The following is a 24,412-nucleotide window of genomic DNA, read 5'->3' as shown; positions in this document are numbered from 1 at the left end:
CAGAGTCTGGTACCACAAAGGATACTGTTTATTTCCATTGAGTAAAAAGCACACATTCATATATGCTGATACATACTACATAGATATGCAACTATGGTGCCAGTAGAAAGTTCCCTGTACATACGAAAGCCACTATACTAAAACATAATGCTGAAATAATCAAGTCTATAAAACAGCACTAAAATTCTGATCTCCCTTGTGTCACCATGGCAACATCGGCTTGGTGCCTGTAAGGTTCTGGGCAGGAATGAGGAAAAACACATTTCTGAAGGGATGAGAAAAAAACCACAGTGATACTGGTGGCTCAGTTATGCATGGGGGGGTGGAGACATTTATTTGCCTCCTCAAACAATGCTTAATTGGTAAACATGCGATACCGGAACACCAAGGGAGAGGTGAGCCAGCAGGTGGACAGGGAAGGAAAAGGTCTTAGAATGTATAGACATAACAGTGCTCTGAAGACTTCGTGCAATACAGTAGTGTCAAATGTCATCTTATGGCTAAAAACATAGGTGTTTGCAACCATAACATTTCAGTGATGCTGTTGGAGGACTGGAGGAGTCAAATGCACATTTCCTATATGTACAACCTCACAACGAACATTTTGTTCAGAGTACTGGCTCTTACAAAAGTACATTACGCCATTTAAACAACATAATATGAATACAACAACATAAATACCGATATCAATAAAAAAAGACTTTCTTTGCCTGCCTTATTATCCCAATTATTCCACAACGCAGTCATGTACTTTACAGTTTCCTCCCAATGTTGTGATTTGCTCTGCTCATCTGTGGCAGTTTGGTGTCGTGTAGAAACCCAAAAATGCACAGACAGCACAGGGCTGAATTTGGTGCGAGATGGGTTAACAAGTTTAAGAAACAGATATTATGTCTCCTGTGCTTTTTTTTAGCATCTTGTTCTGGTCAATCACTTTTTCTTACTTCTGTAAGAAATGACAAATTCAGCTGCCCTTTTTTGTGAAATCCATGCTGTGTGCACATGTGACTTATAACACAAGTACTTACCAATTGGTCATCATGGAAATGAGTTGATTGTAATTTTGGAAGAGAGGGGGTACATAAAAAAATAACCATTCGTTAAAATGGTGTAGTTATTGTTACTTTATTTAATTGTATTTTTATTAAAAGAAAAAGAGCTGCAAATGTGCTGGATCCATGTAAATAACTTCTGCAATGCTGAAGAGCATATCTGAGAGCATATTTCAATATATATATACACACTACATGCATACAGAAATCCTGTAAGAACATTGTATATTAGAATATTAATCAAACAAAGTAACTACATTTTCTACTATAGAATTACAGGCCAGCCCAAATGAAGACAATATGTGTGTTAATGCGTTATACCAAATATTCTCACTGTAAAGCACATCTGTATCTGTGACAATGCAAATTAACATTTACACTAAACATTGTTAGCCATAAAGCAGAGAAGCACAAGGAGACAAATTGGGGCCCTCTATAATATGGAAAAACATAGTTCTAGGTGCCTGAATTTAGTATTTAATACTTTGCCTCACTTACCCAAGGCACAGGTACTGTACTGTCTCCTATAATGTTGGATGAAGCAAGAGAATGTGGTAATGGGATTTCAACATTCTCTGATGAGTGCTAAAATTATTTCAATATTTTTTCCTTCTTACATCCTTTATTACTTCTATTGTTTTGTTTGTAAATCCACCTCTCTTGTAGAAACGACCACTGAGCCCGGTACTAAGTGTTCCGATAATATTTATCAAATTTTGTGGTTAATGGCAAAACCCATGTTTCCAAATAGACTGTTCTTGGAGACATCTTGCACGGTCACGGCATCCGACACATTTTGAAGAATGTCTCCCCAAGATACAGTAAACATTGTTAATTCCTTAACTTTTACCCTTGGACAGTTGTTTGCCTCTTGAAAGGCCTATTACAATTATACTCTTCAGTTGTACTTCTGGGGACTATATGTAGAACCCTATAGTAGCATTTCAGAAAGGGTTTCAAACTAGTACTCTTTTAGGAAACAAAGAATCTTTACTATACAAAGAACTTATTGAAGAATATTGAAGGACCACTTTTTTAAAGAGTTTACATCAGCTGACTTGTGTTTCTTTTGTAAAACCTCAAGCAATGGTTAAAAGCATTTTAGCTGGAATGTAGACATGTTGTGAAATGTGGCACTTACACTGGTCTTTTCTAACTACGTCATGAAGCTACGGCACGTTGTTGCAACACAATGTGTCCTGCCAATAGTTGTCCAGAACTGCCTTTTCACTGTTACACAGCACCTGCATTTTTTATAATAGATTGTTTGTGCAGCACAGCTGAAACCTTACCCCAGAATGTGCATGCAGGCTATTCTACCTGACACTTCTTTGCTAATCACCTGAATGTGCAACATGAATTTTAAGCCTTGTTGCAGAGACAAACATCACCACATGCAATATTACATTTGTAACACTACACAAACTACCAAATACCAATTCAACACCAAACCGAATGCGCCAAACTTGAAACCACACCAACTTTAGTTCCTCTCCTGCAACTGATTATTCCAGAGTAGCTAAATATAGTCCTACATGTCTCACAATAGTCCCTGTTTCAGACAGGAGGTGAAACATTATGGTGTGCATTACTGTATTCAGAACTGTGTTTGTCATGGGTTAGTAAAGTTAACAAAAATCCCATCTCCACAGACTCTGATAACCTGTTGCAGGCTTGAAACATCGTAAAACATGATATACACTCATCCAGCACTTTACTAGGAACACCTCTACAACTACCCATTCATGCAATGATCTTATCAGCCAATCATGTGGCAGCAGTGCAATGATTAAAGCATGCAGATACGGGCCAGCAGCTTCAGGTAATGTTCATGTCAACCATCAGAATGGGAAAAATGTTATGTCAGTGATTTTGACTGTGGTATGAATGATGGTGGCAGACTGGCTGGTTTGGTCTTTCTATAACTGCTGATCTCCTAGAATTTTCATGCAGTCTCTCGAGTTTACTCAAAATGATGCAATCAAGATAAAACATCCAGTGAACAGCAGTTCTGCAGACAGAAACACCTTGGCAATGAGAGGTCAAAGGAGAATGGCCAGACTGGTCCCAGGTGACAGAAAAGCTACAGTATAGTAACTCAGATAACCACTCTGTACAAATGTGATGAGCAGAAAAGCATCTCAGAATGCACAACACATCAAATCTTGAAGCGGAAAGGCTACAACAGACAGCAGAAGACAGCCAAGAACAGAACGTTGAGCCTGCAGTGGGCACAGGCTCACCAAAATTGGACAGGTGAAGACTACAAAAGCATAGCCTGGTCTGATTAATCTTGATTTCTGCTGAGGCACACAGATAGTAGGGTCAAACTTTGGTGCCAACAGCATGAATCCATGGACACTACATGCCTTGTGTCAACAGTCCAGGCTGGTGTAGGTGGTGTGATGGTGTGGGAAGTGTGTTTCTTGGCACACTTTGGGCCTGTTAATACCAATCAATCATTGCTTGAACGCCACAGCCTATTTGACTATTGTTGCTGACTATGTGCATTCCTTCATGGTCACAATTTACACATCTTCTAATAGCTACTTCCAACATGATAACGCACCATGTCACAAAGCAAATGTCGTCTCAAACTGGTTAAATGAACATGACAATGAGTTCAATGTTCTTCAGTGGCCTTCCCAGTCACCGGATCCAAATCCAGTAGAACACCTTTGAGATGTGGCAGAATTGGAGAGTCGCAGCATGAAAGTGCACCTGAAAAATCGGCAGGAATTGCGTGATGCAATCACGTCAACATGGACCATAATCTCAAAGGAATGTTTCCAACATCTTGTGGAATCCATGAAATGAAGAATAGAGGCTGTTTTGAGAGCAAAGGGAGACCCTACCCAGTATTAGTGTAGCGTTCCTAATAATGTGCTCCGTGATCGTATATTTCTGTATAACTATTATTTGGATTGTTGAAAACAGAGATAAAAACAGAATATACAAGCTTGAGTCAAATAAAACCCCTGTTTTAAAATTTTGCATTGGTTTTTTGCAAATAGGTATCACAAAAATGTATAATTTTTCTACATAATCTCCATTTCAGTTAGCGCAAATGTTCTAGATCCTAAAGAGTGTCTGAATTCCTTTATTCAATTCTAATTTATGTCTAATTTATTAATTCATTTCTAATCTATTAATTTAATTAAGGTTTTCATTTGACTTATCCTTGTAGAAGTCATATTCACCTATAAACTGTCAAAGAATATTATCACTGAACAAATAATTTTGCTTAGATGCATTTCAATAGTAAATAAGTGATAGATATATAATATATATAATAGGTACATCTGCACAGCACAGGAAAAAACAGAAAAACATGCTTCCCTTTGCTTAAAGACTGCACAACATCAGCTGGTGGGAAGACACCTATTGATTATTGTGGGTGCTGATTTGAGAGCACAAAAGCAACGCAGAAACTTTTCATACCCTATCTGATATCCCGATACAATTTATAGCCAAAGGACACTGCTCTTCCATTATGAAAAATGGACAATTATATTATTACTAATTACTTTACTTGTATAAACTAGGGATGCACCGAATGTTTGGCAACCGAAATTATTCGGCCGAAAATAGCAAAAAAGCATTTTCGGTGTTCAGCCGAATAAGTGAAAAGGCTGAATAAATTTGACCGAACAATGACGTGTTTGATGACGCGCCAAATAGCCTAGCAACCAGAGTGAGACGCGTGAATGCCACGATCTCCACTTCCAGCAGCGAGCTCGGAGCGATGAGGGGGCGCGCACACGCACAAACTACGTGCACGAGCACATGCTCTTCGGATGTTGACAACCATGACATTGTTTACTGTGGACACGTGCATTTAATTGTTTCTGTTCCGGAGTATTCTGTCACGTCGCGAGACATAAGGGAGTAGAGTACGGAAGCAGGTAAAGACGTATTTATTTAAGGGAACATAACATTAACAACATATCTAAATATCTACTATAATAAATCTACTATAATACTCCGCGAGGTGTACAGGGACGTGAGCGGTATATATCCCCAATATAATCAGCCGTATAGAACCGAATAGAACCATTTTTTGCACTCTTGTCAATGCACTTTTTGTTGTAGGCTACAGAGTGTTCCATTCTTTCAGCAGTCAGTTATAGGCCTAACATAGGCTATTCAAGGGGGGCTCAAAGATGACCACATAAAAATATTTTTATTTTAGTAATTTATTTATTTAAAGTTATATTGTGCCTTGTTGGTAGCCTATGCCTGCTGGAATGGAAAAAAATGTTCAGTGTTAAATAAATATTTTGAAATTGTAGTTTTTGTAATTGATTATTTTCTTTGAAAAGCAAGACAAAACAGTAAAAAGCACATTTTGACTATTTAATTTATGCAATGGTGAAAAAAATGGTAAAATAAATGGAAAAAAAACGCGAAAAAACGTGTTCGGTATTCGGCCTTCGGCTTTTGGCCAAGTTTTTAATTATATTCGGTTTTGGCTTCGGCCAAGAATTTTCATTTCAGTGCATCCCTAGTATAAACATTTATCATCATGCCAATTTTTGTCGGATAAAATGTCACAATTTATAAAAATCTGAATTTGTTAGGGATGACTTTTTCCTTGAACATTTTAACTGTAATAATAGTGGTACTAATTTGAAGTGTTAATGTGTATCTACTAATAGTTCAAGACTTGACTAAGCTTCTTGCACATAAATTGTAGGTTGCAGAGTATAGAAGTAAAAGACTGATTATGTATCTATACATTTATTCATACATATTTTACCTCTTGCCATTATCAGTGAAAGCAAATAACCAGGTTTCAAAACATGAAACATCCGAACAGCAGTGGCTTGTGACAACAGGTTTTTGCTGAGACAGGACGACATTAAAAACCTCACACAAAATTACGTCGATAGGTTATCACACTTGACTTATGCTATCTAGTGAATATGAGTATTTTTTAAGAGTAAAAAATAGACTCTAGTCTATTTTTTATAGACTCTAGTCTACTAGTTGTAGACTCTGAACTTTTTAAGGCAGTTCAGAGTCTACAACACACAGTCATCCAGCATACAGTCTAGCAGCTCGTTTTGAGCAATTTTAGACATACCTTGTTAAACTGAGTTTGATACAGCATTTGTGTTTCCCATCTACAGCGAGGCACACACAGAAGAGCTAATATCATTAACCAGGTTTGCCATGATTCAGCAAAATTTCCATCCCAACTACATCTCAAAACCACACAAAATACTTGAAACTACCACAAAAAAATTCAGGCACTGGAAAAGGAAGATTATTGTGACACACTGTATGCACTCACACTTTGTGGAACTTTATTAGATTTCATTCTGAATATTTACTATAAAACATCATCTTGGCAGCAGTGTTTTTAAACTAACCCAAACTGGCAACTACATTAACTGTCCTGTGCTCAGTTCCTCCCACTGAAAATGTTCATAAGAGTAAGCATGGGGCAGTGGGTTTCCTTCCCCAATAGACCTCTTTAAGTATTTATAGAACTAAGCTCTTATCCCCTCAAAAAATCTTTGTTAAATATAGGTGTGTAACAATTATTGGCAAAAATTCTCCAAGGATCATAGCTGGAGAATTGCCTCTACTCTCATCCAAAAACAAACTCAAGTGTATTCAGTTTTCCAGACACTACTGGAACTTCAAATGTGATCAGGTTCTATGGTCAGATGAAACCAAAATAGCGCTTTTTGGCAATAAACACCAGAGGTGGTTTTGGCGCACACAGAGAGGTAGCCATATGGAAAAGTACCTCATACCCACGGTTAAATATGGTGGTGGCTCTGTAATGTTTTAGGGCTGTTTTTCTGCCAGAGGAACTGGACATTTTGTTAGGATACATGGCATTATGGACTATCAAATATCAACAGATATTAAATGAAAACCTGACTGCCTCTGCCAGAAAGCTTAAAATGGGCCATGGGTGGATCTTCCAGCAGGACAATTATCCAACACATATATCAAAATCAACACAAAAATGGTTTACTGACCACAAAATCAAGGTCCTGCTATGGCCATCCCAGTCCCCTGACTTGAAACCCATAGAAAACATGTGGGGTGAACTGAAGAGGAGAGTTCATCGGCGTGGACCTTGAAATTTTAAGGATCTGGAGAGATTCTGTATGGAGGAATGGTCTCAGATCCCTTGCCATTTATTCTCCAACCTCATCAGGCATTATAGGAGAAGACTCAGAGCTGTTATCTTGGCAAAGGGAGGTAGCACAAATTATCAACCAAATGATGCCAATAATTGTTGCACACCTATATTTAACAAAGGTTTTTTATAAGCCGCTTCCTAGTCAACGGCACATAACATCATACACACGTAATGCGACGCCACTAGCTTTAGCCTAATACCCAGAGTCACTGACAATTACTTTCTTCAGTTTACTGGTTATGTCAACATTACCTCTTATTCCCAACATGACCTCAGTCTCCATCAGATGGAGGCGAAATCGTCAAGTGACTGAGGAAGAAAGTCCTCTAAGGCAGGGGGGCATTTTATATTAAACACCGCGGAGATCAAACAGTGTTGTATGAGCACAAACTTATGTTTGAATCCAAAATGCTCCACTGTGTGTAAGGGGCAGGGAAAACTGGTGCAAGTTGCTTAAAAGGTTTAGTTTAATTTAAGTTTATTGTCATTATATGCTGTATTTGCACGCTTGCAGAGTAAATTCTGTTGTTTATTATAACAGAAGCGATCTATTAGTAACGAGGCTGCGTTGTTCCTCATGCGTGGTGATATACAGTGGGAGCGCGAGTAAGATCTGTAATGTCTAATTAAAACACTATGATCAAAAGTAAAACAATATGTCTAAAGGCAGTGAGTAACAGAAACCACAAGGTGCAGTGAAAGTGAGTTTTTATTATTCATTTAGGACTGTAGTTTAATTCAGTGCTTTTTGTGCATCCCATAAAAAATAATGCATAAATACTATTATATAATGATAATGAGTCTTTATTGATCACATATACACGTCAGCACATTGAAATTATATTCTTCGCATACCCCAGCATGTCAAGAAGCTGGGGTCAGAGCACAGGGTCAGCCATGATACGACGCCCCTGGAGCAGAGTGGGACCCAACAGTGGCAGCTTGGCAGTGCTGGGGCTTGAACCCCCGACCTTCCAATCAGTAACTCAGAGCCTTAATTGCCAAGCCACCATTATATATATATATATATATATATATATATATATATATATATATATATATATATATATATATATATATATACACACACATACACACACACACATATATATATATATATATATATATATATATATATATATATATATATATATATATATATATATATATATATATACATATATATATGTATGTGTATGTGTGTGTGCGTATATATATATATTAGTATTTATGCATTATTTTTTATGGATGCACAAAAAGCAAAGAATTAAGCTACAGTTTAAATTAAATTAATAATAAATATTCTGGTGTGTGTGTATTGGGTTCTTTTCTGTTTTGGAACAAACAGGTGTGTAAAATTTTAATCTGAAGTTTACATTTGTAACACTCAGTTTGTGGATTTTATTTTAAATAAAGTTTTTTTTATAAATAAATTTTTAAAAATAGTACTGAAAGTTTGCCCACCATCCGATTAATCGGAAAAACAATCGGCCAACTAATCGATTATGAAAATAATCGTTAGTTGCAGCCCTAGGGCCAATATTAGTGGAGGTGTGGAGCTAATAATGTGTGTTGAGGCCCCTATGGACAAGCCTCCACTGCATGAGAGACTCTACTGCTTCTGTGTAGTTAACTGAACGTGCAGGGTGGGGAAGAGACTCCCACCCATGTGTCACTGTACTGTAAGAAAGAGGTTGTATTTATCTAGCTTGGTGTAACACTGAGGTTAAAAAACAGGTACAAATTAACCATACTACATCTGAATTTATAAAAGAAACAGAAAGATGTGGGCAAATATGTGCAGCTTTCACACTAATTTAAGATAGAAGGCATTAAACTGTTGCCCTACAGAGGGTTGGGACAGATGCTACATGTTCATAGCTACATGGCTGCTCTCTACGCATCTCCTGCAACCGCCTGGTCTTACATAACCCCCTCCCCCTACTGGTTGGCTGGCTGGTTTTATGAGCATATTCCTCTCTTTCTCAACATTTCACCTTTATCACTGCCATTTTTCATGCCATTTCTATGTCTCTTACGTGTCTGGGATATAATGATATAATGAATGATTTTATAATGCTGTCCTTTTAGATTATAACTAATTAATTCACATTTACGATGGATGGTGATTGTAAGTAAAGCGGCCTCCAAAGCTAATTGAAGCATCCTCTGAAAACCTGACAGGCAAGATGACATCATGATATCCACCCGACCAAGGCATTTTCATTTTCTCACTGTTTTGTATTTAACCACCATCCATTTTAACCACCAACTCATTAATCCCCATAAACATACTTTCTAAAAACTGCCCACTAAGCAACTGCATAACCAAAATTAAACCTGGTGAACGTTAAACGTATAGGGGATATTTCATAAAATATTTGACAAATTAGTAGAGAGCATGCAGTATTCAAAAAAGGTACTGATTATAATTTTTTCCTATAGCTCAGGAAATATATTTAAAAAGAAGTCCATCCAGACAGAGGGAGCAGATCACTGGCAGCTGCTCACATTTTTCTTCCTGATCATGTTTTCTTCCCGTTGCTTGGTGGATTTTCTCACTTTCTCTGGTAGCCACAGATATTTCACCCTCCATGTTACTGCTATTCTCCTGCTGTCTGCTCTCTCACCTTCTCTGTCACTCAAAACGTACAGATTAAAACAGTCCCCAGCCTAATGACATCACATACAAGTATAGGTTTGTATGCACTGTACATACATGTACACTGTTGCTCACATAAGCCGCTGTTTCTTTCATTTCATACATTGACTGTGACCCTTCCCCCACCCCTGCTCGCTCTCTCTCTGTCTCTCTCTCTCTCTCTCTCTCTCACCTTATTTAATTACAGTGTGTTCCTATTTTTTTTCTGATTTGCACTCCCAAAATATAAGCAATAAAAGAAGATTTATATACGCTTAGACACGTCTAGATAATCAGTAGAAATTTTCATCCAACACATGACTATTGCATCTTGTGCAGTATTTCTTATCATCCTTAGTAAGCTAGGCATCCATATATATCAAGATCCTTCGAATATGAATAACACCTCAATCAGTGCAGCTATTTAGAGACAAGCTACTCAGTATCCTGTCACTCCCCTCCTCCATCTTCTCCACCACAAAAATACAGCCATGAAATGATCCACTCTGAATTATTCACTCACCAACCCAGAAAACATCTGTACTACAAAAACCGCTTATTAACAGGGATTTGACATAGGCTTCATTTTGGCTGTGGTAAAACAGACTTCCAGCAGAAGGACGAGCTCCTCTAAATACGAGCGCTCCAACCTAGCAACCACATACACCACCTGCCTCCTTTCAACGCCCCCACTGGCACGGGCAGTCTATCAATCACGACAAATGCATTTACCTGGTCATACCAGTCCCGATTGGTACAGGTGCATTCTGGCCACCATCCACCTTGCCCTCCCGAGTTGTTGCCATTTACCTTGGGGCCACCCTTGGACTGGCTCATGGGAGTGGGGCCTCCAGGGCCCCCGGCTGACATCTTTTTCCCTTTACTTCTGCCCAGTGTGCCCCCTCCGCCCATGCCTGCTCCTCCACCCGAGGTTTGGGGCGGTAAGGTCTGACCACCTCCATAGCTGGCCGGATATCCATAGGGTTCCGGCTGCCAGTCTCCGTACGCTGGAGCGTCCATTCTGCGCAGGGCAGCCATGCGTGTCACCTCATAGCATTCTGGGCACTTGCAGCAGTGGTGGTGTTTGTGCATGCTGGCTGGCTCACACGACGCGGTGCTCTCTCACTGTCTCTCACTGCTGCTGCTGCTGGTGCTGCTGCTGCTGCTGCTGCTGCTGCCGCCGCTTCAGATCAAACACAGCACACAATGCTGCTCGGCTCAGAGAACAGCAGTGCTGGTGGAAAGCACAGAAATCACAGGAATCTCACTGTCTTCTAAGCCCTGTTATCCTCTGCTTTGTTCCTCCCAATCCAGAAAAGGAGGTGAGGAGGTATCAGCCAGGAAAGAAGAAATACAAAAAGGACTATAGTCTTCCTCCCTTCAATGTAAAAAAATGTGAAAGGGAAAGATGAAAATACTGTATATGATCTCTCAATCAGAGACCAGCCCCGATGATGGAACTTTCTTCTTGACTGTCTTGCTTCACAGTGATGAGTAAATAAATTCATAGATATATAAATTCATTTGTTTATATATGTATATATTTACACACACACGCACAAGTACATATAAAAATATTAATATAAATTGACAAGCACAAATACACAGTTATATACAGGTATATAATGTATATATACACATATATATTTATATATCTATATGCGTGTGTACAAATATATATAATAAACAATTTGTATATATATCTATGGATGATATCAAATCTTCCTCTGTTTTCTTCTTTTTACCAGTAAGATTTCCTCTTTATCTTCCTCCTGTGCTGGGAAGCGATTTCTTTCCTCCTCTCTCTTTTCTCAGCCTGCAGAAAGGAGCTGAGCACTGAATTGCCGCTCAGTTCACTTGCCCTAGATGAGGATTATACAGAGGGATGCAAGCAAGCAAGAGGGGGAGAGAGAGAGAGCGAGAGAGAGAGAGCGAGAGAGAGAGAGGAAGCAAGACAGAGAGGGGGAGAGGGAGATGCGTAGCAGCATCCCTCCAGCACCTCAGCTCTGAGAGACACAGCCAATCAACTTGCAGCATGGCCATCAGCAGCAGCACCACTCGTTGTTTCAGTGGCTGCTCTTAAAGGGACAGCGCTCCATAAACTGAGCACAGGCACAGCGACAGAATGAAGATGCAGAGATTCCAACACTTATCAAATGCTGGCTCCATATCAGAAAAAGTGGTGCTTGCACATAAACGCTTTAAGAGTTAAGGCTGTCAAATTAGGATGAGTCAGGTGAACATTTCATATAGTCATATTCATATGAATCACTGCAGACTGCAAAAAAAATCACCCAAATAATAGAGAACTAACATTTTGTCACAGGCTCAACCTGACTTTATGGTAATTTCTAAGGTCTAACACATTATGGTTAATTCATTAAAAAAAAAAACAGTCAAACTACACCGAGTATATGAAGGCACCTTAGTTAGGAGAAATATGTCAAAAGGTAGTGTAGTCATTCGAAATATTTCCTTCTTAATATTTAAACTTTTGGATTCACGTACATTTGAATTAGCCCTAGCCAAACTGACATCATTATGTCATCACAGGCCTTGAGCCCATATCGTCATCATCATCATTATCTTTATTAACTGTTTTATCCTGGTCAGGATCGTGGTGAATTAATACCGGGCATGAAATGGAACCACACCCTTGATGGGACACCAGTCCACTGCAGACTACCATACACACACATTCACACCTAAGGGCAATTTGCATAGTTAGTCATCCTACAGGCATGTGTATTTTTTATTTTTTTTTGAGAGGTGAGAGGAAACATGAGAACCTGAAAGAAAGCCACATGGACACAGGGAAAACCAGCAAAACTCCACTCAAACCCAAGCTCAAGATTGAACCGGGGACCCTGGAGCTGTGAAGCAGCAACATTACCCACTGCATCATCATGTCATCATGCCAAATATCCTAGATTCTAACTAGAATATTTATTTAGTTAACATGTCTTGTCAATTAGAAATTAATTTTGAGACAGCTATTATGTTATTATGGCTATTGTGCTCATTATCCAATCCTATTACACATAATGCAATACGAATGGCTGCATTAGGGCACCATACTATAACTCATCCCAAAACTATTTATGCCATTTTTTCACCCCAAACATGTTTTTCATAAAGCCCAGTTTAACTCTCTTGCCAAACAGTGGAAAGGAAACAGCAGTTACTGAAATGACTGAAGGGGAATAATCACTACTACTATTACAATTTTCTATAAAACTACTGATTAAAAAATCTGCTCCTACACTATAACCACAAGGAAGCTTGCTCATCTGAAACCAGTTTATATATGGGTGGTGTCTTGCAGCTAAAAATGACGATGCAAGCATATCCATCTCAGGCCATGACTCCTTCTCTTCTTTCTTTTTACCCATAGCTCTCATCATACAGTGGTGCACAATTCAGTACTCTTCACAGGAGCAGTGTACAAATCTCCATGATCTTTACAACTGAAGATGCAAATCGGAGGAGAAATTAGAGAAGCAGTTCAGGCTTATACTCAAGCATAACATGCTGGCATTAGGTCATGGGGTTTGTTACATCTTTCAGTGTGTGAATGCATGTGGGTGTTTCTAGTACCTCTAGGGAAAGAGTCCTACTCCTTCAAAGATTGCATAACAAATATATAAAAAGGGCTTATGTTTGGTCAGAGCTCTACATAACTGTAATAATAAAAAGTGGCATGGAGAGAGGGAAGAAACGAGGGCAGATGTTTGCCAATTGAATCAAAGATTTAGGCACTGCATCACTAGGAAGCATAACACACTTGGAGGAAAGCGCTACTCATCAGGTTCCACATGCATGACCTCACAGATGGCAACGATTGGCTAGTGTCACTGTGATTGACAGGGGAGAGAGAGTATGCCACCCCACCCACTCAGAAAACATGGCCCGTTTTGCTCTCTTCGACTCATGGCCACAGCGTCATAGTCAGGGTTCGAACTCGCGAACTCAGTATAATAGGGTGAATGCTTTACTGTTGCTTGAGTTGCATTGTTTTGTCATATAGACAAAAGTTCATGGACACCTGACCATCACTCCTATATGTGCTTTTTGACCATCCCATTCCAGATTTAGTCCCCCTTTGCTGTTATAATAACCTCCACTATTCTGGTGAGGCTTTTCACTAGATGTCATTTGGAGCATGGTTGTAGGGATTTGCCCATTAAACCACAAGAGCATTATTGAGGTCAGGCACTGATGTCGGGTGAGGAGGCCTGGGGCGCAGTCAGCGTTCCAGTTCATCCCAAAAGGTATACACAGGGGCATTGTTATGCTGGATCATGTTTGGGCTATGCCTCTTCCAGTCAAGGGAAATTGTAATAACAACACATACAAAGACATTCTATACAACTGATTCCAAATTTGTGGTAACAGTCTGGGGAAGGCCCCATATAGGTGTGATGGTCAGATTTCCACAAGCTTCTGGCCATGTAGTGTACAATTGCAGGCAGCTCCATTCAATACAATTCAATTTTATATATATAGCTCTTTTAACAGACATCGTCACTAATCAGCTTTGCAGAAAACATAAAGCTTCCATACACATATTATATTTACAGATTACATCATGTATAGTATACATGTACTGAAAATACTACATAGTGTGCTAGGAGAGGCAGATGCAGTCACAGGCTGAATTCTAAAAACAATTATGCCATTAGTACAGCTGTATAGTGTGAACACAAGTGTTTCTACAGCTCTAGATTTAGATCCTCTCACAAAATGTGTTCCTGAGTATGTGAGTTTTAATGTTTCACAGTGCATACTGGATATTTTGATGCTATATTACCTACACTAGGTAGCCTAATTGGTAGGCCAACTAGTTGAACTCGTTCATCATACATGTTTAGAAAATGATTCTGAAAATAGGGGCAGCTCTGATGAAATCATGTTAACGTGACATAGCAGAGCTATTGATCATAATCTATCCAAATCTTAATAAATCAATATGGAAGGTGTACCAATTCATAGTATAAACATGAGGAATTCCACATGATTTCAAGGGGAAGGCAAAGCTCTTGAAACAAAATAACCTTCATCTATCTGCCTAATTGCAATCCCAATTACATAAACATTTACACCTCAAACCTTTCAGATACACACTCCCACAGATGACATCTGTAGAAAATTTCTGGAATTTTTGTGCATTCTCACAGCAGGCCATGTGACTGCTCTCTAACCACCTAACAGGATGCATGCCCAAATAAGGTAAGATAAGACACAGGCAGACTTAAAGGGGCACTAGCACCATTACTAAGCATCATTTGAATGAAATGCAGAGACAAGGTTGCATAAAATACAGGGAGATTTCTAAAACAGTGTGAAGATACGGCATGGATATTAATGCCTTTTCTCCTTTAGTGTTGTTGGATATGTAGCAGTGTGGGGAAATGTTTTGTTCAAATGATGTTCTTAACATTGTGCTGACCTCATGCAATTCAATCATGCTCAAACCATTCTCCAGTGTTTCATGGACAGCTAAAGGGAGAAACATGACTCTATAGACATAAAGATTCTGTCATGGCTCCCACATTACGCACTCAATGAGACCCTAAACAAAAGCGTCTATAAAGGCTGTGACTCCTATTAATAGAACTGGTGGTAGAAAACAGCTGCTGTACCAAACAGCGCACATGTGAGTGACAGTCTAATGATAGGGGGGAGCTATAGAAAACGAAAGATAGTGACAAAGGAAAAGAGGGATGGAGAAAAAAGGAGAATGAGGTCCATGTATAGTGACTGGAAATTAAGTGAATCAGGTGAAAAGGAGAAGAATATTTCAGAAGCTAAGGAAAGGAAGGAGCAAGGTGCAGGCATAATAATGGGAGGAGAGGGAACATATAAAGAAGCATATTACATGCAGAATGCTAATCATAAGAAATAAATGACTGGAATAAAAATGTATGGAATTATGACAAGAAATCAGTGAACATACATTTCATAGCACACACAAATATGATAAATAAGATAATATTCAATTCTCGCACTGAATAAGCTTTCAACTAGGACCGTTCATTTAGTTTTATCATGTCCACACATTTTACGATTTTGGTGTTGGGTTTCTGGCCATGTTGTACTGGTGAACACATATGACTGCGTAAGGTACAAAGATGAGAAAGAGAGATGGGAAAACAGACAGAGGGAGGGAGAGCAAGCGAGGCAGTCAGTCTGTGGGGATGCAAGCAGAGGGAGGAATGTGGTTTCCATGGCAACCTGCAGAAGGCTGAGCTCTGGGTGTCCGTTCCAGCTCTGACTGCGTTGCACTGCACCGGCCCTCGCCTCTCAGTCGGCTCATTCCTTCCATCCTCCCCCACTCTCTCTTTATTTTTCTCTCTCTATCTCTGTTGCTCCCTCTTTATCTGTGCTTCTCTCCATCCCTACACTGCACCTTGTATCCCCAAAATTCCCTACTCATGTGTGGAAAGAGACATGGCACTACATTTGGCTCAGCATCACCCAGCTTTTCTCTCAAACACAATGTGCTTTGCATTATCAACCACAGGATATTAATATTGACAATCTTTAAATGACACTTGACATAGCTTTAAAAAAAACAAAAACACCAAGCCTTCCTACAGCATTAGCTGAGACCACTGCACACTCCTCTTCCTCCTCCACACTCCCACACCCCTCGCTCAGTTCTCTACTCATCTCAAAAGCCAGTGCCTACAGGCATTGTGCTGCCATGTGCCTCTGGGTGTGTTGTGATTGGGAAGACATGTGAAAATGAGGTCTGCAATGATACAGTGCAACTTGACCATGATGACTTTGGAGCACATAAAAAAAAATAGAGTGACATCTCAAACAACTCTGACATTGTGATTAACACCATGTTTCTTTGGTCGAGATTTAGCCTGGATCTACCATCTAATGTGAAAATGGCACCAATCTGTATCATTCATTACCTTACATTCATCCCAAATCACAGAAAGACATAAAAAAGGTAATAAATATTTAAAGCATAATAGTTTTAATTCATGCACACTGTTCTTTAAGCACCTTATAAATCTAATCGTGTAAATATGTTTTATTCTCATCAAAACAGTAAAACAGTTATATGTACAAGTACAGCATTGAAGCTAGTTGGGCAAGCTAAAAAAAAAGGGAATACTGAAATTAAACCTACAGATATAGAGCCATGTTGACATGCAACCTTCGAAACAGTGCCTGTTAATAAGGTTGATACATTCTATCAAAAACTGACATTTTGTAGTAATTTTCACAATTATAAAAAAACAGATCAATCACGTGGAAAAAGTAAGTACACCCCTACTTTTATCACCCAATCAAATCCATAAAATTAGAAGCATGTTTTCAACATTTGGTACCAGTGATTACAACCTGCTTAGGGAGTGCAGGTGGAACCCGTCTTATTTATACCCCTCTCGTATCTAGTGTCTGGTGTTCCCTTTGTTATTGAGGAGTGTGGTGTCATTATGCAGAGATATGAAGATGCCTGTAAGGCCCTCAGGAAAAAAAGGTTGTGGATGCCTAGTCTGGCAAGGGATTTAAAAAGATCTCCAAATTATTTGAAATACATCATTCCACTGTAAGGAATATAATTTACAAATGGCGTAGATTTCAAATGACTGCCAATTTGTCCAGGACTGGCCGTGCCAGCAAATTCAGCCCAAGAGCAGACCGTCTGATGCAAAAAGAAGTCTCCAAGAACCCCACAAATTCATCACAGGATCTGCTAGTAAGTCTTGCAACTGTTGGTGTCAACATGTATGCTTTTACAATCAAGAAGAGATTGCAAAAATCTGACTTGCATGGGAGGAGTGCCAGGAAAATGCCTTTGCAAGACTACAGTTTCCCAATGAGCATATAGGCAAAGACCAGGCCTTTTGGAATAATGTGCTCTGGAAAGACGAATCAAAGATAGAGTTGTTTGGCCATAGTAACAGCAGACATGTTTGGCTCAGACCAAAGACAGCTTTTCGGGAGAAGCAGCTCATACCAACTGTGAAGCACAGTGGTGGAAATTTAAGGGTTTGGGGTTGTTTTGCTACCTCACGGACTGGACAGCTTGCGTTCATTGATTCAACTATGAATTCTGCATCATATCAAAGAGTGCTTGAAGATAATGTGAGGCCATCTGTCCAAAAGTTGCAGTTGAACCAAAAGTGGACTTTTCAACAAGATAATTATCCTAAGCACACTAGCAAATCCACAAATGAATGGCTCAAAAAGAAGAAATGGAGGGTTATGGAACGGTCTAGTCAAAGCCTGGAGTTGAATCGCATTGAAATGTTGTGGGGGGATTTGAAACGGGCAGTACATGCAAGAAACCCCTCAAACATCTTACAACTGAAAGAATATTGCATGGAAGAGTGTTCAAAAATTCCAGCAAGCTTTGTGGACAATTATACAAAACACCTACAAGAAGTTATTTCTGCTAAAGGGGGCAATCCTAGCTTCTGAGGCCAAGGGTGTACTTAATTTTTCCACAGAAGAATCTCACATCTACTGATATTTCTGTTGAATAAATGATTGAAAAGCTAATTGTCCAAATATGTCAAACAAGCCAACTATTTCCATGAGGTGTACTTATTTTTTCACATGACTGTATCTTCCCAATATTTCAACAAAAATGAACATATATTGCATTTATATATTGTATAAACATACAGCATGTCCACGTAAATTTGAACACGCAGAAATATGGGGTAGTTCCATTTGCACAACAGAACTGGCATTTGATAAAAGGTTAACCACTTAATAGTTATTCATTCATAGACAAAGACTATAATGCTTTGTGCGATTCTTCAGTAGTCTCAGTATTCTTTTCCAAACTCCAGTTATTCTAAACAGGACAATATTGAACTTTCCTTTAAGTAATTCCATGAATCTTCAAACTGACATCCATTCAAATTGCTCCCAGTTTGCCACTCACCTTGGGTGTCTCCACATGGGAACAGCTCACGAGCCCGACCACTCTCTCAACCTTCTGTGGAGTCCTCCTGCTGGTCACTCGAACTCGTGACACACCCTCCAATTCTGAGTTGTGCTACACATGTACAGAATAATAACCTCAGACAATGACAGATTCAATGGTTACATATTTAAATAACAAAATGTTCCACTGAACTTTAAAATGTCTGGTCGTTTATGACAAACCATTAATATACAATACCAATTCCCGACAGCATACTTTCAATATAATGTTCATATGTAACTTACAACACTATGATCAAATTTGGATATATTTCACATGTTCACAAACACATTTCACATTAGTGTGAAAGCTAAGATGATGGCTAGGTGAGTTTAAAGATTGTCTACTGTTGACATTATCTTTACACTGTGCCAAATGTTATCAATATTTGAGATTTGGATTGGATTTGAGAGTACCACTGTATTATCATGACCCAACTTACAATAGCTTAAGTTAGCAATTTATAATAAATGAGCTGTTGTAAAGGACTTTTTTTTTTTTTTTTTACATAATTGTACATTTTACGTAAATGTAGATATTACGTAATTTTCATCTACAAATTTTGTTATTGCTAATATTCCTATTATATGAGTTAAGAAATTATTGCCTTTGGCTCCCTACTCTGATTCTCTCGCCTATTAGAGTAGTTATTTTTAATAAGTAGTAGTAGTTTTACATTTATTGATAACAGTTACTCAGCAATGTGCCTCAATCAGAACATTCATGTACCTGTAATATACAGTGTAACATGTACAACAATGTAACATCTGCAACAAAGCAAAGTTTGTAAATTCAGTTGAACCACATTTCTCTACAGACTTGCATTGGCTTACGACTGAATCTGGCCCCTTCCAACATGGAGGACATGCTGATCAAAACAGTAGCTACCAACTATCTACTGTTCTATCTATCTACTATTTTACTACTGTTTTCTTACATCTATGATTACCACAACAATGTGCTTTCACATATAAGAACTAACTTGTGTTGTCATATGTTTGCACAGTGCCTTTTTATTTACTGTCAATGAGCCAACAAATTAATGGTATTAATGGTAATTAATTAGGTACAACAAATGAGCAAGAGTTCATGGGCTTGCTACAATATATTTAACCACAGTTTTTTTAAAAATTTTGAATAATTTTTTAACCATATTTCATACCCATGACAGACGTAGGGCTCCTCCAACCTGTAAATTATAATTAAAATCTTGGGGAAAAAATAAAATTACAACAGGATAGCATTCCCTGACCTATGATAGTCTAGTGCTGTGTATAAGTGCAACTGATTGTGGCAGAGCCAGTAAAGTGAATAGACACACTATTGCTACCCACTGGGCACAAAATAGTTTTAATACATTGTAATGGCAAAAAGATGCATATTCAAATTCAGAGCGTCTTAAAGTCATATTAATTCCAAAACCCAGAAGGCTGATTACGTTGAATCCTATTAATAGCAAAAGTGACATGCCACCACTTCTACATTCACAGTAATGGTGCTCTAGAGATGCTGATGTCTTTTTCTCTCTAGCCTCCGCACGAAATCAGTGAATTTGCAGACTCATTTCATTTAACTCTCCTCCACTCAGGTGACAATGTGTGGTGAATGCTAATAAGAACTGCACTGGACTCTCTCAGCTCTAGCCCACCCTCCCTGCCTGCTGCTTCTCACTCAACAGCCAGCAACTCTCCACAGCACGGCTCTGCATTTCTACAAAGTCATACTGGGCTCTGCTGCGCCTGGAACATTCTTCACCACAGATAACACAGTGAGTCAGTGACCCCTGCAGTATTTTCACGGAAGGGAGGCCCTTGTCACACAGTGCTGATGCTTTTGAAAACAGTGGAATGTGGAACTGAAGGGAAAAATCAGTTTCAATATGAGAAGAAAAATGTGCGTAGACTTTTATGTCTGGCTAATCAAACCAGCACAGAAACTTCTGTACTATGAAATAAATAAAAATGTACAAATCACAAATGCTGTGAAACCTACTGGTACAAATTTCTAATCAAAGTGTGAAATGCTTTGCACGTCTGTGCATACCAAACGAGAATCTATGACAGCCTATAATTAATTTTTTAACATACTTTTAACTTTTAACATACTAATTACACACTTTAATGACCATAGAGTATTTGTTTAGTTTTATTTTCCAGCAATATAGTTTTATAGATTTTAAATGCATGTTTCTTGATGTATGAAATGTTTTCAAATATGATTTTGTAATAACATTATTACAAAAAATATTATTACAGAATAATTACAGTAAAATATTGACTTTTACATTTTTTCACTTTTGAATTAATTATTTGAACTGATCAAGTTTATGGTAAATTCTTCCTGGTTTGTATTTGTATCCAAGTCCCACACTGTATCTGTATTATCAAGCTATTCTATCCAATCTAATCCAATCCAAACTCATAAATGATTAGAGACATACATATCACACTTTTACTGACAATACATAATGCTCTTCAGACTTTAAAATACATTACCTGATTGTTCAGGGAGGTTTTAATGCCTCATGGTCAGCACTGAGTTAGCTTGTTTCAGTTTATAGTTCATATAAAACCATACACTTGACACTTTTTTCTTAAACATTTTAAAAATTGTATTCTTTCACAAGAAGGTTTTTATAACTACTCCCAAGTTTGCTTTGTTTTATTTTTATTTAATTTGTTGCTTGTTCTTTGGTTGAAATCTAAGTGTGTGCATATACACTCACCATTCAAGTTATTTGAAACACCTGTACATTCATGCACTTGTACATGCATGCAGCTGTCTAATCAGCTACTTATCATGTGACAGCAGCACAATGCACAAAATCATTCAGATACAATTTAAGAGCTTTGGGAAATGTTCACATCAAATATCAGAATGAAGAACAAGTTTGATCTTTGTGACTTTGATTGTGGCATGGTTATTGGTACCAGATGGGCTGGATTGAGTATTTCAGAAACTGCTGATTTCCTGGGATATTTACACACAACAGTCTCTCGAGTTTACACTGACGTGGAACCTGATGTGGTTTTCTTGCATAATTCTTTGCATTGTGTTGTTGCCACATGATTGGCTAATTAGATAACTGTATGAATGTGCAGAAGCTCCTAATAAAATGGGCAGTGAGTGTACATGCATATAGTACCCACACAAACAAACAAACAAATATATATAGAGAGAGAGAGAGAGAGAGAGAGAGAGTGCCCTCCACTAATATTGGCACCCTTGGTAAATATGAAGGTTGTGAAAAATTTTATTTATTGTTTAACCTTTTGATCTTTTGTTAAAATAAAATTCACAAAAATATCCTGCTATCATGGATATCAAACAATTGCAAACACAACACAAGTTTATAAAAAAAAAAAAACCTTTGCTAAGCATAGGTGTGCAATAATTATTGGCACCCTTTTAATCAATACTTTGCTTCCTCCCTTTGCCAAGATAACAGCTCTGAGTCTTCTCCTATAATGCCTGATGAGGTTGGAGAATAAATGGCAAGGGATCTGAGATCATTCCTCCATACAGAATCTCTCCAGATCCTTCAAATTTCAAGGTCCACACTGATGGACTCTCTTCTTCAGTTCACCTCACAGGTTTTCTGTTTGTTTCAAGTCAGGGGACTGGGATGGCCATGGCAGGACCTTGATTTTGTGGTCAGTAAACCATTTTTGTGTTGATTTTGATGTATGTTTTGGATTATTGTCTTGCTGGAAGATCCAACCATGGCCCATTTTAAGCTTTCTGGCAGAGACAGTCAGGTTTTCATTTAATATCTGTTGATATTTGATAGTCCATGATGCCATGTATCCTAACAAAATGTCCAGGACCTCTGGCAGAAAAACAACCCCAAAACATTAAAGAGTCACCACCATATTTAACCGTGGGCATGAGGTACTTTTCCATATGGCTACCTCTCTGTGTGCACCAAAACCACCTCTGGTGTTTATCACCAAAAGCTCTATTTTGGTTTCATCTGACCATAGAACCTGATCACATTTGAAGTTCCAATAGTGTCTTGCAAACTGAAGGTGCTTGAGTTTGTTTTTGGATGAGAGTAGAGGCTTTTTTCTTGAAACCCTTCTAAACAACTTGTGGTGATGTAGGTGACTTTAGATTGTACTTTGGGAGACTTTCTGACCCCAAGACGCAACTAACTTCTGCAATTCTCCAGCTGTGATCCTTGGAGATTTTTTGGTCACTGGAACCATCCTCTTCACATTGCATTTCCAGTTGACTGGAACTTCGTAATTATTGCCCTGATGGTATAAATGAGCATTTTCAATGCTTGTGCTATTTTCTTATAGCCACTTCCCATTTTGTGAAGCTCAACAACCTTTTGTTGTTATATTTTTTGTATTGTTTGTATTGTTTGTGTGTGTATATATATATATATATATATATATATATATATATATATATATATATATATATATAAAATTTATAAGTTTTTTTTTTTTTTTTTTTTTTTTATAATTTATAAGATTTATAAGTATTTATGCATTATTATTATGGATGCACAAAAAGCACTGAATTAAACTACAGTCCTAAATTAATAATAAAAACTCACTTTCACTGCACCTTGTGGTTTCTGTTACTCATTGCCTTTAGGCATATTATTTTGGATATAAACATAAGTTTGTGCTCGTGCATCACTGTCGTGCTTCCGTGCTACACAATCTCTGCTTTATAAAGTTTGATCTTCACCACGATATTCAATATAAAATGATCCCCCTGCCTTAGAGAACTTGGAGGTCGCACACTTTCTTCCTCAGTCACTTGACGATTTTGCCTCTGTCTGATGGTCACTGAGGTCATGTTGGAATAAAAGGTAACGCTGACATAAACAGTAAACTGAAGAAAGTCATTGTCGGTGACTAGGTATTAGGCTAAAGCTAGCGGCGTCGCATTACGTGGGTATGACGTCATGCGCCGTCAACTAGGAAGCGGCTTATACTTCCGGTAAGTAAATAAATCGCTAGTGTTCCAGTTGAATGATATTACCTTTCTAAAATTCATACACAAGAGTACACAGTGTATAGTGTAAGTGTATAGTACGTCATTTGGGACACAACTCTAGTATTTACTCTCCGAAGTGTGTTTTCGGAACAGAAGTAACGTAATGAGTAAACGTGCGCAGACCAACTAATCGATAATGAGATTCATTCACAACGATTTTCATGATCGATTATTTTCAATTAGTTGTTGCAGCACTAACTATATATATATATATATATGTATATATATATATATATATATATATATATATATATATATATATATATATATATATATATATGAGGTCACCACTCCACTGCAGTGTGGACAGGAGAAATAATCTGCAGTAAATCATGTTTTCATTCCAAGTGGCCTTTACCAGATTACAAATAGAAGTTGAGGTTATATTTTCTCAACCGTGCCTATAAATAATTTGTTGCTCCATGTGACTAGACATTATAATTGAAGTTCTTGGTGACATTGTTATGCTTCCCACTGATGAGCACTGGATGTTACCACTGCAGTCCTTTCTAGAAATGACTAATGCTTGGCTCCCTCTTTCTTTCTCTCCATCTGTTTTCACACTTACTTCCTTCTCGTTC

The 24,412-nt window shown here is 38.2% G+C and overlaps 1 protein-coding gene across 4 annotated transcripts in view; it reads right to left on the bottom strand.

Moving 5' to 3' along the window:
- dlg3 (discs, large homolog 3 (Drosophila)) overlaps positions 1 to 24,412 on the bottom strand; it is a 96,186-nt gene that overhangs the window by 63,459 nt on the left and 8,315 nt on the right. For all 4 annotated transcript variants that reach the window (XM_053630509.1, XM_053630511.1, XM_053630512.1 and 1 more), the window contains one exon: positions 18,774 to 18,887. In XM_053630509.1, coding sequence (XP_053486484.1) covers positions 18,774 to 18,887 — 114 coding nt within the window. The remainder of the gene's footprint in view (positions 1 to 18,773; positions 18,888 to 24,412) is intronic.

Source organism: Ictalurus furcatus, chromosome 8 (genome assembly GCF_023375685.1).
Source record: "Ictalurus furcatus strain D&B chromosome 8, Billie_1.0, whole genome shotgun sequence".
Taxonomy (NCBI): Eukaryota; Metazoa; Chordata; class Actinopteri; order Siluriformes; family Ictaluridae; genus Ictalurus; species Ictalurus furcatus.
Note: the sequence above shows the minus strand (reverse complement) of the source record. Positions and strands in the feature narration are given on the sequence as shown.